This window comes from Onychostruthus taczanowskii, unplaced genomic scaffold, assembly GCF_017590055.1.
Source record: "Onychostruthus taczanowskii isolate IOZ18803 unplaced genomic scaffold, ASM1759005v1 scaffold13, whole genome shotgun sequence".
In the NCBI taxonomy this organism is placed as follows: domain Eukaryota; kingdom Metazoa; phylum Chordata; class Aves; order Passeriformes; family Passeridae; genus Onychostruthus; species Onychostruthus taczanowskii.
The window spans coordinates 5,998,716-6,011,951 of NW_024498462.1; the positions used below are offsets into that span (position 1 = coordinate 5,998,716).

At 42.4% G+C, this 13,236-nt stretch overlaps 1 protein-coding gene across 2 annotated transcripts in view; it reads left to right on the forward strand.

The window, feature by feature from the left end:
• Window positions 1-5,256, forward strand: part of TENM1 (teneurin transmembrane protein 1) — a 227,078-nt gene extending 221,822 nt beyond the window's left edge. For both annotated transcript variants that reach the window (XM_041396472.1, XM_041396471.1), the window contains 4 exons: window positions 33-420; window positions 1,157-2,377; window positions 2,870-3,012; window positions 4,427-5,256. In XM_041396472.1, coding sequence (XP_041252406.1) covers window positions 33-420; window positions 1,157-2,377; window positions 2,870-3,012; window positions 4,427-5,185 — 2,511 coding nt within the window. In that variant the 3' untranslated portion in view covers window positions 5,186-5,256. The remainder of the gene's footprint in view (window positions 1-32; window positions 421-1,156; window positions 2,378-2,869; window positions 3,013-4,426) is intronic.
• Window positions 5,257-13,236: the final 7,980 nt, after the last annotated feature.

Sequence of the window (13,236 nt, forward strand, 5' to 3'; positions counted from 1 at the left end):
CCCCTGACCGTGCCGTTGCTGTTTGGTTGCAGTCCGTGATGCTCCTGCTGCACAGCCAGCGGCGCTACATCTTCGAGTACGACCAGTCGGAGTCGCTGCAGTCGGTGACGATGCCCAGCATGGTGCGCCACGCCCTGCAGACCATGCTGTCCGTGGGCTACTACCGCAACATCTACACCCCTCCGGACAGCGGCGCCGCCTTCATCCAGGACCTGGCCCGGGACGGGCGGCTGCTGCAGACCTTGTACCCCGGCACGGGCCGCAGGGTGCTCTACAAGTACACCAAGCAGTCCCGGCTCTCCGAGATCCTGTATGACACCACGCAAGTCACGTTCACCTACGAGGAATCTTCTGGGGTTATTAAAACGATACACTTAATGCACGATGGGTTCATCTGTACCATCAGATACAGGCAAACAGGTTTGTCTAGCTGTGACTACTTTGCTAAAGTTTTTGGCTCCTTAAAATGTGACACATTCCTCATTTGCAACACCCTGATCTTGCACTTCCCTGGCATGAAATTCCATTTTTTTTATGTCTGCAAGTTCTTATATTTTATGTTTTGCTAGAAAAATATGTGTGTATATCTCTGTGCCTGTGTCCATAGGTGAATATAGCTGTCCCACTTGAAATACAGTTTTCTTTTTATTGCTTGGTATGGAATAGCTCTTAGAATGTTTTGTTGGTTTTATTCCTCTGTGTGGATATTTGCTAAATACTAAATCAAGTTTGTTTATTGTTTATATTTTCAAGTTTCCCTGTTTACACCATAATATAAATTCAAAAGGACTGCTTACATGAGGAAGGAAATCACCATGTGAAATAAATTTATTTATTTATTCTAATAAATTCTAAATTTATTAGAATTTTCTTGTAAGTAAATAGAAATCATAATTAGGAATAAAGCAGCATTCATTTAAACAAATATTAATAAAATATAAATAATTTTTAGAGCAAGCATTAATAAAGGTTTGTGAGAGAACAATCTAACATGTTCTTAGTTAATGGTATTTTCTGAGACAGCTAATGAGTAGTAAGGCTAAAGGGCATACCTGAGGTCGTATCCTGTCTGTCCTACATCTGTAGGGTAAGTAAACCAGGGACATAATTCATTATTTTTCTTGTTTTTCCTCCTTCCTGTATCTGTTTTGGACAGGTCCACTTATTGGTCGTCAGATCTTCAGGTTTAGTGAAGAAGGGCTTGTAAATGCCAGATTTGACTACAGCTATAACAACTTCCGTGTCACGAGCATGCAGGCCATGATCAACGAGACACCCCTTCCCATAGATCTGTACCGTTACGTCGATGTTTCTGGCAGAACTGAACAATTTGGAAAATTCAGTGTCATTAATTATGATTTAAACCAAGTTATAACCACTACTGTGATGAAGCATACCAAAATCTTCAGTGCCAATGGTCAGGTCATTGAAGTACAGTATGAAATTCTCAAGTCTATTGCTTACTGGATGACCATCCAGTACGATAACATGGGTCGCATGGTGATCTGTGACATACGTGTGGGTGTAGATGCCAATATAACGAGGTATTTTTATGAATATGATGCTGATGGTCAGCTCCAGACTGTCTCTGTGAATGATAAAACCCAGTGGCGCTACAGCTACGACCTCAATGGCAACATCAACTTGCTGAGCCACGGGAACAGCGCGCGCCTCACTCCTCTGAGATACGACCTGAGAGATCGCATTACCAGGCTTGGGGAAATTCAATATAAAATGGACGAAGATGGTTTTCTCAGGCAAAGAGGCAATGAGATCTTTGAGTACAACTCTAATGGTTTGCTGAACAAAGCATATAACAAAGTGTCTGGCTGGACTGTGCAATACTGTTATGATGGTCTTGGAAGACGAGTTGCAAGCAAATCAAGCCTAGGACAACACTTACAGTTCTTTTATGCTGATCTCTCCAACCCAATAAGAGTTACTCACTTGTACAATCACACTAGCTCAGAAATAACATCCCTATATTATGATCTGCAAGGTCATCTCATTGCAATGGAATTAAGCAGTGGAGAAGAATATTATGTTGCTTGTGATAACACTGGGACGCCTCTAGCTGTGTTTAGCAGTCGTGGCCAAGTCATAAAAGAAATTTTATACACCCCTTATGGAGAGATCTACCAGGACACTAATCCTGATTTCGAGGTTATCATTGGTTTTCATGGAGGACTCTATGATCCTCTTACTAAATTAGTTCATCTGGGGCAGCGGGACTACGACGTCATTGCTGGTCGGTGGACGACACCAAATCACCGTATATGGAAGCACCTGAATGCTGTCCCACAACCATTTAATCTCTACTCATTTGAAAATAATTACCCAGTTGGCAAAATCCAAGACGTTGCTAAGTATACAACAGGTAAAATAACCCGTCTCTCATGAAAATGTCTCTGACGAAAATAAAACTTCCTCTTGAACTGTGGTATGGATTCAACATTCCGGAAATCTTTTGCATACAAAAAGTCTCTAATCTTAAATCTATTGAAGTAATTTCTTTAATAGATTGCATCTTATTGAGCTTGATCTGTTTTCTCTAACATTTATGGTAACCAAGAAAATAATTAATAGCTGCTTCTGATGCTTTTCTCAGTGCTAAAATTAGGGGAAGAATGGAAGCAGCTTAATTTGAATTTTTTCTATTATAAATAGATAGAAGGAACACTATTGATTTGAGTATAGCTATGCTTTGTAACCAAATAATTTCTTTGCTACAATAAATGCTGTAGCTAGTGCAGGAAACATAAATTGATGTAAAATCATTATTTCTGCATAGCTGGAATTTCTGCAGACTGCCCTCACTTTTTCTAGGATTTATGACCCTTTTTGCCAGCATCCTTTTCTTGTTTTGTAGACATTGGAAGTTGGCTAGAGCTGTTTGGTTTCCAGTTGCACAACGTGCTGCCTGGATTCCCAAAACCAGAGATAGAAGCTTTGGGGACAACATACGAACTTCTACAACTTCAAACGAAAACCCAGGAGTGGGATCCTGGAAAGGTTAGCAAACATTCCCTTCAGTTGCTTTTAATACTAAATTAAGGAGTTTTAAATAAAAATATTGGATACCAAGAAAAAAAATGTGACTATATCTTTCAAAGTAATAGGTAAAGCAAATCGTTTAAGAATGCTAGAAACTTTATTGTTGTCAATTATGTACTGGCATCAGAGTGGAGGAGAGTTCAAGGAGAAGCTTTTAGCAACACAGTGAAGAAAATTTGCAGCTACTTATAGAGAAAATATCCAAATTTGAGGCGCAGAATACTCAAAAGGGTAAAAGTATTTGTTGTGAATATTGAAAAAAACACAGAAAATCTTGTGGAATTAAAAAACCAGAACAGCAGATTTTCATCTTTGTTAGCAAAGATGCCACAAGCACTGGAAAATCACTGAGGGTATAAACAGCTTTACAAGTCAGTAGCTCTGCATAATTATTGCAGGAAACAGAAATGGTGCTATGGATTTGTAAGGGGTCTGTAAATCTTAGCCTTACTCCAGGGCTTGTTTTCAGTAACAAAAAGCCAGACTGCAGCTATCAGAGTCCGGCAATCAATGTGACTGCATCAGGACCAACTGCCGATATTCTGAGCAGGCATTCACATTCTGCATATGAGCATCTGTTAACAAAGAAACATGATTTTGTAAAGATGCCTTTCCTCTATTGTAGTCAGGAAAGAGAAGCATAGAGCATTTGAGAGTTCACATTCATGTTCCCAGCCTTTAAGACAGTTGCCATTCACCAAGTGCAGAAGGCTGGAGGGTCAGAGCTCATGCCAGATGTGAAGCATGTCCATGGAAAATTATCACTGAGATGTTAATCTTTTCCAAGGCACAGAAATGATGTAGTGGTAGGAATAGTGTTCAAAGACAAAGAGGGGATTGGAGTGAGGTTTCTTCTAGCTTCTACGGGGAGCAAGATCTACAGATATGATGTACTTGCCTGTTGTTCTAGTGTCTCAAGACCTTCACAACCTGCTTTCTTTAAAGAATGGGTGATAAAAGTCATTACCACAGTTCTACAGAAGATGTAATTAAACACACAGAGACTAAGTAGAGCCACAGGAAAGGGCATAGCTTTGAATTCAGGTTTCCCTGAACTGCTAACGGCTGAAAAAACAGCCATTAGAGTAACAGTTCAAGGGGGAGGAAAAATAAAAAGAACAAATATAAAAATAGCATTTGTGATAAATACGTTTGCATTTGTTTCCTAGAAATGAAGGAATCCAAGAGACAGAAAGCCCTACCGTAAGTGATTAAAAAGTCTGTGCATACGTCCAGGTTCTGTAGGTGTGCATGATACTTTCCAAACAAATTGAAGAGCCATTCTAAGAAATTAAGAGATGGGTAGCATGAGATACTATAATTAACTTTAAGGTACCTTGCCTGCAAACTTGACTGATATTTTCTTTTCCAGACTATCCTTGGTATTCAATGTGAGCTACAAAAGCAACTCCGCAACTTTATATCCTTGGACCAGCTTCCTATGACACCCAGGTATAGTGATGGCAAGTGTTCTGAAGGAGTGAAGCAACTGAGATTTGCAGCTGTTCCTTCAGTATTTGGAAAAGGCATCAAATTTGCTATAAAGGACGGTATAGTGACAGCTGACATTATTGGGGTGGCTAACGAGGACAGCCGGCGCATTGCTGCCATCCTCAACAACGCTCATTATCTGGAGAATCTGCATTTCACCATTGAGGGCCGGGACACCCATTACTTCATCAAGCTGGGCTCTTTGGAAGAAGATTTGGCCCTGATCGGCAGCACCGGAGGGCGCCGCATCCTGGAGAACGGCGTCAACGTGACGGTGTCGCAGATGACGTCGGTGATCAATGGCAGGACTAGACGCTTTGCCGACATCCAGCTCCAGCACGGCGCGCTCTGCTTCAACGTGCGCTACGGAACCACGGTGGAAGAGGAGAAGAACCATGTCCTGGAGATAGCCAGGCAGCGAGCCGTGGCTCAGGCCTGGACTAAGGAGCAGAGGCGGCTGCAGGAGGGGGAAGAAGGAATTCGGGCGTGGACAGATGGAGAGAAACAGCAGCTTTTAAGCACTGGGCGGGTACAAGGCTACGATGGATACTTTGTTTTATCTGTGGAGCAGTATCTCGAACTTTCTGACAGTGCCAATAATATTCACTTCATGAGACAGAGTGAAATAGGCAGAAGGTAACAAAGAAAATCTCTGCCTTTGCGTCACCAAAGACTGCCTGTTTTTAAACGTAAAATGGTTTATTGTATTGGTTTTTCTAGATCAGAACTCTGTATATATAAATATAGAGGAAAAAACATATCCAACTGCCTTTAAATGTGACAGAAGATGGTATTTTAATATCGTTTGTTTAACTCTTTGAGAGATGACAGTGACAATTTTTAGTTCTTGTGTGGCAGTATTCAAAAATTTCAGAAGCAGAGTCCTGCGAGCCGAGCGGCGCGACCTGCGCGCGAGGTGCCCAGGGTGACACCGCACAGCCCCACGGGGTAGGGGCGAGTGCCATGTGCTCTGCCTTCTCCTAAAGAAACACAAGTTTTTTGTTGTTGTTGATTTAATAATTCACCAGTTATTTAAATGGTTACAGAGCCTGATTCTGCAACCCTTATTTACTGGGTTTCTTTTATCCCAGTGAGATCTCCCGTAAGTTCAAGGGATTGCGTACAAAAACCAGACTGTATATGGAAACTTCGCAGCTGCTCACCAACCCCACACATGTTCCTCACAGTTAAAAGCGAAGAGATTTTCTAACCTGGGAAATCTGACTTGAGCTGGATTCAGTATGTACAAGGATGTTCCTATGGCCTTTGCTCGGCCGCAGCCACCCCTCAGCCGCTCCATGCTGAACATCATATTTTGCCCACCATGCGTGTCAGGCCTCTCTCCCAGGGTTTTCCTCAGCACTGGGATAGACCAGGGCCTGGCAGCACACACAGAGCTGACAGTCTGCTTGGTGGCACTGTGGTGGCCAGGCTTCAGCCAGAGATGGGGTGGCTAAAGCGGGCTTAGTGGGCACTGTATTCTTTAGGCAGCTCTCCACTGGCATGTGTGCTCCAGGCTGGGCTTTAACCCAGTGCTTTGGGGACACCCCAGCTAGGAGCCCTCACAGAGCAGTGTCAGGCTATGCCTCAGTCCTGTCCGTAGTCACTGGGCCAGGACTTGTCTTCACACAGATGATTGGGAAGGTGCAGTGTTGTTGGGTTTAGACATCACGTTCTTTTCATCTCAGATTAATAATCCTGTTGTAGTACTCATTTTTTCGAATCTGAAGAAGATTAGTGGGTTGGGAGTTGATGAACCTAAGTGTGGGTAGTAAATATGTTGATAAACATAGAACATTTCGGGGATGACTCTTCACTTTTCAGCTCAATATCTAGAGCACATAGAAAAGCATTATATTGCATGGACAGAAATTTTTATTTCCCAATGTAACATGCACTACTGGCAAAGTTACTTCATAGCAGAGTAGGTGATCCTTCCTCCAGCTTCTCATTTTTAAAAGACCTGATTTTCAGGAGGTGGGTCGGGCACACAGGGAAGGGGGGACGGGCAAGCAGCTTTCCAGAGGGATCTAGAGTTCTTGTTATAGAGCCTGTGTATCCATAACAGTGAAGTTATTGCACATTTCTTTCAGAACAAACGTAGTAAATATATTGAAACAATTTCTGCTCATATTTACAGAAGCCAACAAAGTGCATTCTTTATGTATTTTTCCCCCCAGTTTTCTTTTTTCCTTTCTTTTTGGGCAAGTGGAGCAGACTGTACCCAAGTTAGAGATGAGCCTGAATTGGCAGCTGAGATCTTAGCCCCTCCCTGGGGTTTGAGCTCAGCCCATTACCATCTCTTCCCAGATTCCTTTTGCTCCCCTGGGAGCCAGCGCAGCTTTGGGGGTGCAGGATCAGGCTGAGTGGGAGCCTGGCCCCTGAAATCCTCCTCTGTCCCCAGCCAGGGGGACCTGTGGACCAAAATCTGCACATACACATTGTGATCAGGCTCATCGTTAACTAATGTACAGAACAGGGAGCTGGCAACATCCAGGTTTGACAGCTCAGATTTATGTAATTTTCCATAAAATCACAGAGAATTTGAATACCTCCACACCAGCCTAAAAATGGACCTTCAAATCCTTGAGCCTCTAATACACTTTTAATCAATGGAAGAATAATTTATGAATTGTATATAGAGAGTGCATTCATAAATGTGATGATGTATTTTATCACTGATCCAAGATGTCAATATTAGAGTCTATTTTACTTATATTTTAAGCAATTATACTTTTTTGCAATTCACTAATGAGGATCATTTTCAAACTGCTTTAAATATCCATTATAAACAAATATTTGGAGCTATTAGAGTTACCTTGAACAGTGCATTTCTAGTATGTAATACATATTTAGTTAGCTTGTGCCTTTAGTTTCTTAAAGTTATATTTGTATTATATGCAGGAAATGCACTTTGTATTACCTACAGCTGTGGTTTTTAATACTGCCTTGATTACTGTTGTTCTCATGTTATGCCAAAAGGTCAAAGAGTTAAATGTGTTAAAAGTTTGTCATTGAAAGTAGATTTGGCATTTTCCCATTTCTGGGTGCAGTCTAAGGTACATTTTGAACAATATTTCTTATGAGAATATGGTTTCATTAAGAGTCACATGACATTACATGGCCCAGTTACAAAAGCAAAAAAAAATGCCTTCGTCATAACAGTTTCTTACATTTAGGAAACTAAATATAAATGTTGTGTTGAGATGACAGTGCTCAAGAAACAAGTTATTGCTGCAAGAGCAAGCATGGGAGATTGAAGTTGTATCACAGCTCCACATGGGCCAGCCAGCAGTGATTTGTGAGAACTACATGAACAAATAGCTTTGGACTGTCTTGTTCATCAACAACCTCAGATGGAGGCAGGGAATATTTCAGTCTCCATTTTTTTTCCTGAGTTGTTAGAATAATTTCTCAGTGGGTTTGGGGTTTTTTTAATATAGTTCTCCTTTTTCTTTTTTTTTTTTTTTTTTTTTAATTTTGTATTTTGCACTATAACCTAGAGACCCAACTGAGAAAAAAGAAAAACAATAGCATGGAAATTTTTACTGTTATTTAGATCAGATAATTTGATGGTAGCATTCTGCACTACAAACAAGGCTCTAAAAGAGTAAAATAATTAAAATAAAGTATAAAATAAATAAAAATAAAAATAATCCACTATTGCACACTATCCTGTAGCAAAGTACCTACCATGAGAAATACATGCTATATTTTTTATGACCGCCAAACAAATAGTGTGTACAAGTAACATTTCCTTTGCTTTCATATTTATTTAGCAAATCTAGAACATTTCAAAGTTATAAATATATATATATAGATATCTATGTAGAACATAGCCAAATAAATATATATGAACTGGTCGATGTGCAAGTGGGTGTACACACCTTGGCTCTTTGGTTTGAGCTCTCTGGCATCCCCCAGCTGGGCACTGGGCAGAGGGGGCCTCGTGCCCTGGCCGTGCTCTGCTCCCACCCTGCACCCCCTGCCCACGGAGCCCCCCAGGGCTGGGCCAGGGGCAGCAGCTCCTCCAAGGGAAGCGGTGGGCGCTGTTGGAAGCCAAGGTGCTGTTCCAAAAGGGAAAGCGTTTTAGGCAGAGGAGCTCGTGGTTCAGCCGAGCCAGAGGAGACAGGCAGTGCCCGGCGGTGTCCGTGTGTCCGGGGCGTTGGCCGGGTGCGGCTGATCCGGCGCGGTGACACCCGGGTGACACCCGGCTCAGGCTGCACCTACAGTCCCAGGGCTTTTCCCATCAAACGCTGGCTGCTATTTAACCCTCTCCTTGATACAAAACATTACCAGGTTGAAAGCACCCTGATTGCCAGAGGAATCACTTCCAGGCAGAAACTGGGAATGGTGGAGTTGGACTCGCTGTGGATTTGTCTGGGCATTTGTCACCTGCCATTATTTGTCTAAGGAAACGTGTTTGACAGTTTCCAGTTTTTCCTTAGATCTCGTGGTGGACTTTAGCCTTTTAATAAATGTTAGTATATCAGATTGTGTCCTTGACAGTATTTTACTTGTATGAACCATGATAAAACATTAAAATCTTCATACTCTTCTGGCAGAAGTGTCAATAAACAAGAACGAGAAGCATAGCATACAATATATGTCAAAGTAATGTTCCTTTTTAGCTTTCTCATCAACAGTAAAAAATGTTTACAATGTATGCCAAGATCTTCACTTTCTGTCTAACACCAGTTAGAGGTTCTGATCTTACAGAAATTGTGTTATAATGGCCTCAGCCTCGTTGCTAGGAAACAATAGATCCCAATTTTTTTATTCCTGCTCTAACTCCTGTGCTGAATAGTGACTGGATACTGTACAGGTTTATGTTATATGGCTGCAGTTAAATGGTCTGATGCATTTTGCTCTGGGTTTCAGACCAGAAGCATGCATTTTCTACAAGAACATCCCAGCAACACACTGTAAATATTGAAAGTTAATATATTATGTGTCGATATTTGAAAAAGAAAGTACTTTGACTATTTCATTTTTAAAAAATAAAGGTGCAAACTTATGTCATGTGATGTTGCCTTTGTTTACATCGCTTTACAACAGTATTTTAAATATTCTGGTCATGTCAGTAAAAGGTACTTCCATAGAGCTAAATGAGGACTTCAGCCAATATTGATTGACTCAAAAGTTGGGGGCAGAATGTTGCTTAGCAAGATTTAATTTTAATTCTGATTTACCAAAGTTCATGCTTATAACTCTGCAGGTTTCACTGCAGGTGAAATCCCAGCCAGTTGCTGTGTAAAGGTTATTATATTTCATCAAAGCAAATGTGAGAGAGAAAAAATATTCTGTTAAATGCCTTTGCACTCCTCATAACAGTGTGGGTGAAGTCAATGTTGCTGGCAGTGTGAGTAGCAAAGTTTAAGTATCTGCATGTTCTTTAGAGCTGCCTCAAATAGATGATGATGAATGATTCCATGTTATCAAAAGTATGTGCCTAGGAAAATAAAACATTAAAAGCCCAGTACATGCAACAGAGAGAAGGAGCACATGAATGGAGGGGCACAAGGAATGCATAAGGCTAAAGGAAAGGTTACATGGTGAAAAACCATGGGAACAGCTGGGCTGGGTAAGAACCAAGCAGGAGGGCTGAGGCTGTGCTGGGTGGATGAGAAGGAAGCGATTCCAAAGGGGTGGGTGCACCAGTAGAAAAGGGAAGAAAACCAGTCTGGGCTACTGTATTGATTGAGTGCTGCAGGAGGGCTGTCACAGCCATCGGGAGCAGGGGTGGGCTCAGTGGAGGCAAAGCCAGAGCTGAGGGAGCCTCAGCTGCTGCAGGGGAGAGGGCCAGAGCAGGGCCCTCTCCCCTGCAACACGGTGAGCTCCAAAACCACTTGCAGAGCTGGGGCTGTGGCAGCGAGGGGACAGAGGTGGGAGGGCTGGCAGGGGAACAGGGCACAGCGAGGGGCTGTGCCCAGTGGGGCTGCAGCCTGAAGGAGATGGTGGGAGGGAAGCAGCAGGAGATACTGACATCGTGTGGGAAGTCATACCAGCAAAACGCAGCTGCTGCTCTCTAAAAGGATCTGCAGCTCTTGACACCTAAGTCACTGTAGGAAATCAATATAATTTCCAAATTACTGTTCCCATAACCAAGTATCTACTTCTTGTCTCACAGGCACCACCAGCTTCTTTCTGTTTCCACCTTGTTTAAGCCTACAGCAATTCCAGACCCTTGGGTACCCAAAAGAAACAACACAAGCCTATGTCTTAATAATTTACATCAGAAACTGAAACTACATTCTCAGCTTTAAACAGAAATGGCATATTCTGGCCTATTTTATATATTTTTCAGAAGAACAATGCACTTCTGGAGTCAACCACAGTCAAACAAGTTATCCTCAGCTCAGTGCACTGCAGAGCGGGTGAGCAGCTGCTGCTTGTGTGCTGCAGGTTTTCCACATGCAGCCTGAGCCTCAAGTCAGTAGAGGACAGTTCAATAGGAAACAGCCCCTGGGCAAAGTTCTTCCCACTGCATGCATCCCTACCACTGTGCAATCATCTGCCAGGGATGATTTCCAGGCACACCTGTTCCCGCTCCCAGGAGAGGCCAGGTGAAAGAGGGATTTAGATGCAGCACTTGGAAAGCAGAAGAGCTCCCTGGGAAGGCTGGGGCTGCACACACACATGCTGCCAGCACCCAGCAGCTCAGCAGGCTTTGGGGAAGAGTGGTTTGCAAAGCTGGAGAGGAACTGCCAGGGACCAGATGCTGCAGGCTCACAGCAGGCTGGGAAACCTTTAAGGCAGGGAGGAGAAGGGAAAGCTTCAACAGGCACAAGTGACAGCAAACCAGCCAGTGCATTTGCTGAGTTATGTAATGATAAAAAAAACAGTCTTTAAATATTTTACTAAAGAGAAAATCATGCTGGATCTGCCACTGTATGGCACTGTATTAAGGTAATACTAATTTCAACCAACAAGCACACATACAAAAAAGGCACAGAGCAACACATGTACATGCAGTGTAAAATATGATGGGACAGTTCACCGTAGATGAAATTTGGCCTTCAATTAGACAGAAACTGGTAATGAACTGAAAATGCCTCAACCACAACTTTGCAACATTGTTGCCCACTAGTCCCTGTTAAGATGGGGCTGTTCATTTATTGCACTTATTCCTATTGCTGGTTTACAAGAAGCTTGAGCTTCATAGAAAATCTGTTATTGCTTGCACTGTCTCACTCATACACTCAGAGGGGGTAAAAAGGTAAACCTTCCAGCCTTATCGAATGTTACTTGGAGCATCCACCTTGCTGAATCATGGACTTGCAGCCCACTTAGTTCTGTCATTGTTCACATCCAACTTGCCTTTATTTAGGTGAAAACAAGGCAGGTGTGGGGCCTCTTGCTGTGCCACCGAGCTGCACGTGGCAATGTCTGGTGAAATTCAGTCAATTATGTTCTCCCTGAGTCTCTAGCCTGGCATCTCTGGAAAAAGCCTCTTTCTCTCTTAGGAAATATTTTTATCCTTCCAAGATCTGTAGAAGAGACAAGTATAGGCATAAAACATTACCAGAGCAACCCAAAGGTGCCTATACAATGTTTAAGGGTTGTTTTTCTGTAATTACATATATTTTTGTAGTCCATTTGTAATCGCTGTTAGTCTTCTGTTTGGAAGGGAGCATGTGAGACATATTCTTTTTGTAGTCAGGACTACAAAATGTTTATGTTTGTTGAAGCATGGGCACTGGTGGCACAAACCAGCCATCTGGACCAGATGCATCCCCTGTGCACACAAACAAGGGTAGGCCCTAGCTGGGGTCCCTCCCAAAGCCAAGAGAAACACACAAACCTACCTGGCAAAAGCTCAGTAGAGGTAGTCTGGACTGTGGAGGCAGTGCAACACAGTCCTGTCTCCTCAAACACAGCCCTATCTCCTCAAACACAGTCCTGTCTCCTCAAACACAGCCCTATCCCCTCAAACAAGAGGGCCATAGGACACCCAATCTCTTCAAAAATGTTTCCTACTGCCTGCCAGTCCATTAGCATGGTGCCGTCACACTTGTTCCACCCCAAGTGCAAAAGCCACATCCTCTGAGTTCTCCAGTAGCCTCATCCTAACCCTGCACAGCTGACGAGACCTCTAGAATCAAAACTTCCCTCCAGAAACCCAGCAGCAGCATGGAAACACACAGAGAGGAAAAGAAAAGCTGTCATGCAAAAATAATTTATTTTTTTAACTTGTATGCAGGGATGGCTTGTTTCGAGTACAGGGAACACCTAAATCAACAAACAAGGCTTTCCACTTCATTGGGTGTTTCTTGGTTACTCTGTGCATTACTTATGCTCTTGGTCATTGGTGAAAACTACAGATTTTGTTAGAGGGCAGAGCAACTGCTTTGATGGGAAATCAGTTAGTGGGGATCCTCCTGGTATCACCTCTGGAATATCTTTAGGAACTGTATGAATGATAAACACACAGCCCATCCAAGGCAAGCACACTTTAATGTAAACAATTCTCCTAAGGTCATAAAAGGGGACTTGCCCAATTCTGCATAAATGCCAACCAGAACAAAGCAAAGCATGATCCAAAGTTAAGCAATGTAAAATTAATAACTAATTATTAATTAAGAACTGATCTTGAAGGGAAAAATATTTTTACTTGACAGTACAAAGGGGAAAAAAAGACATAAAATATTTAGCAGTTCATGCTTTTTTATTCTCTCTTAGGAAAAACCA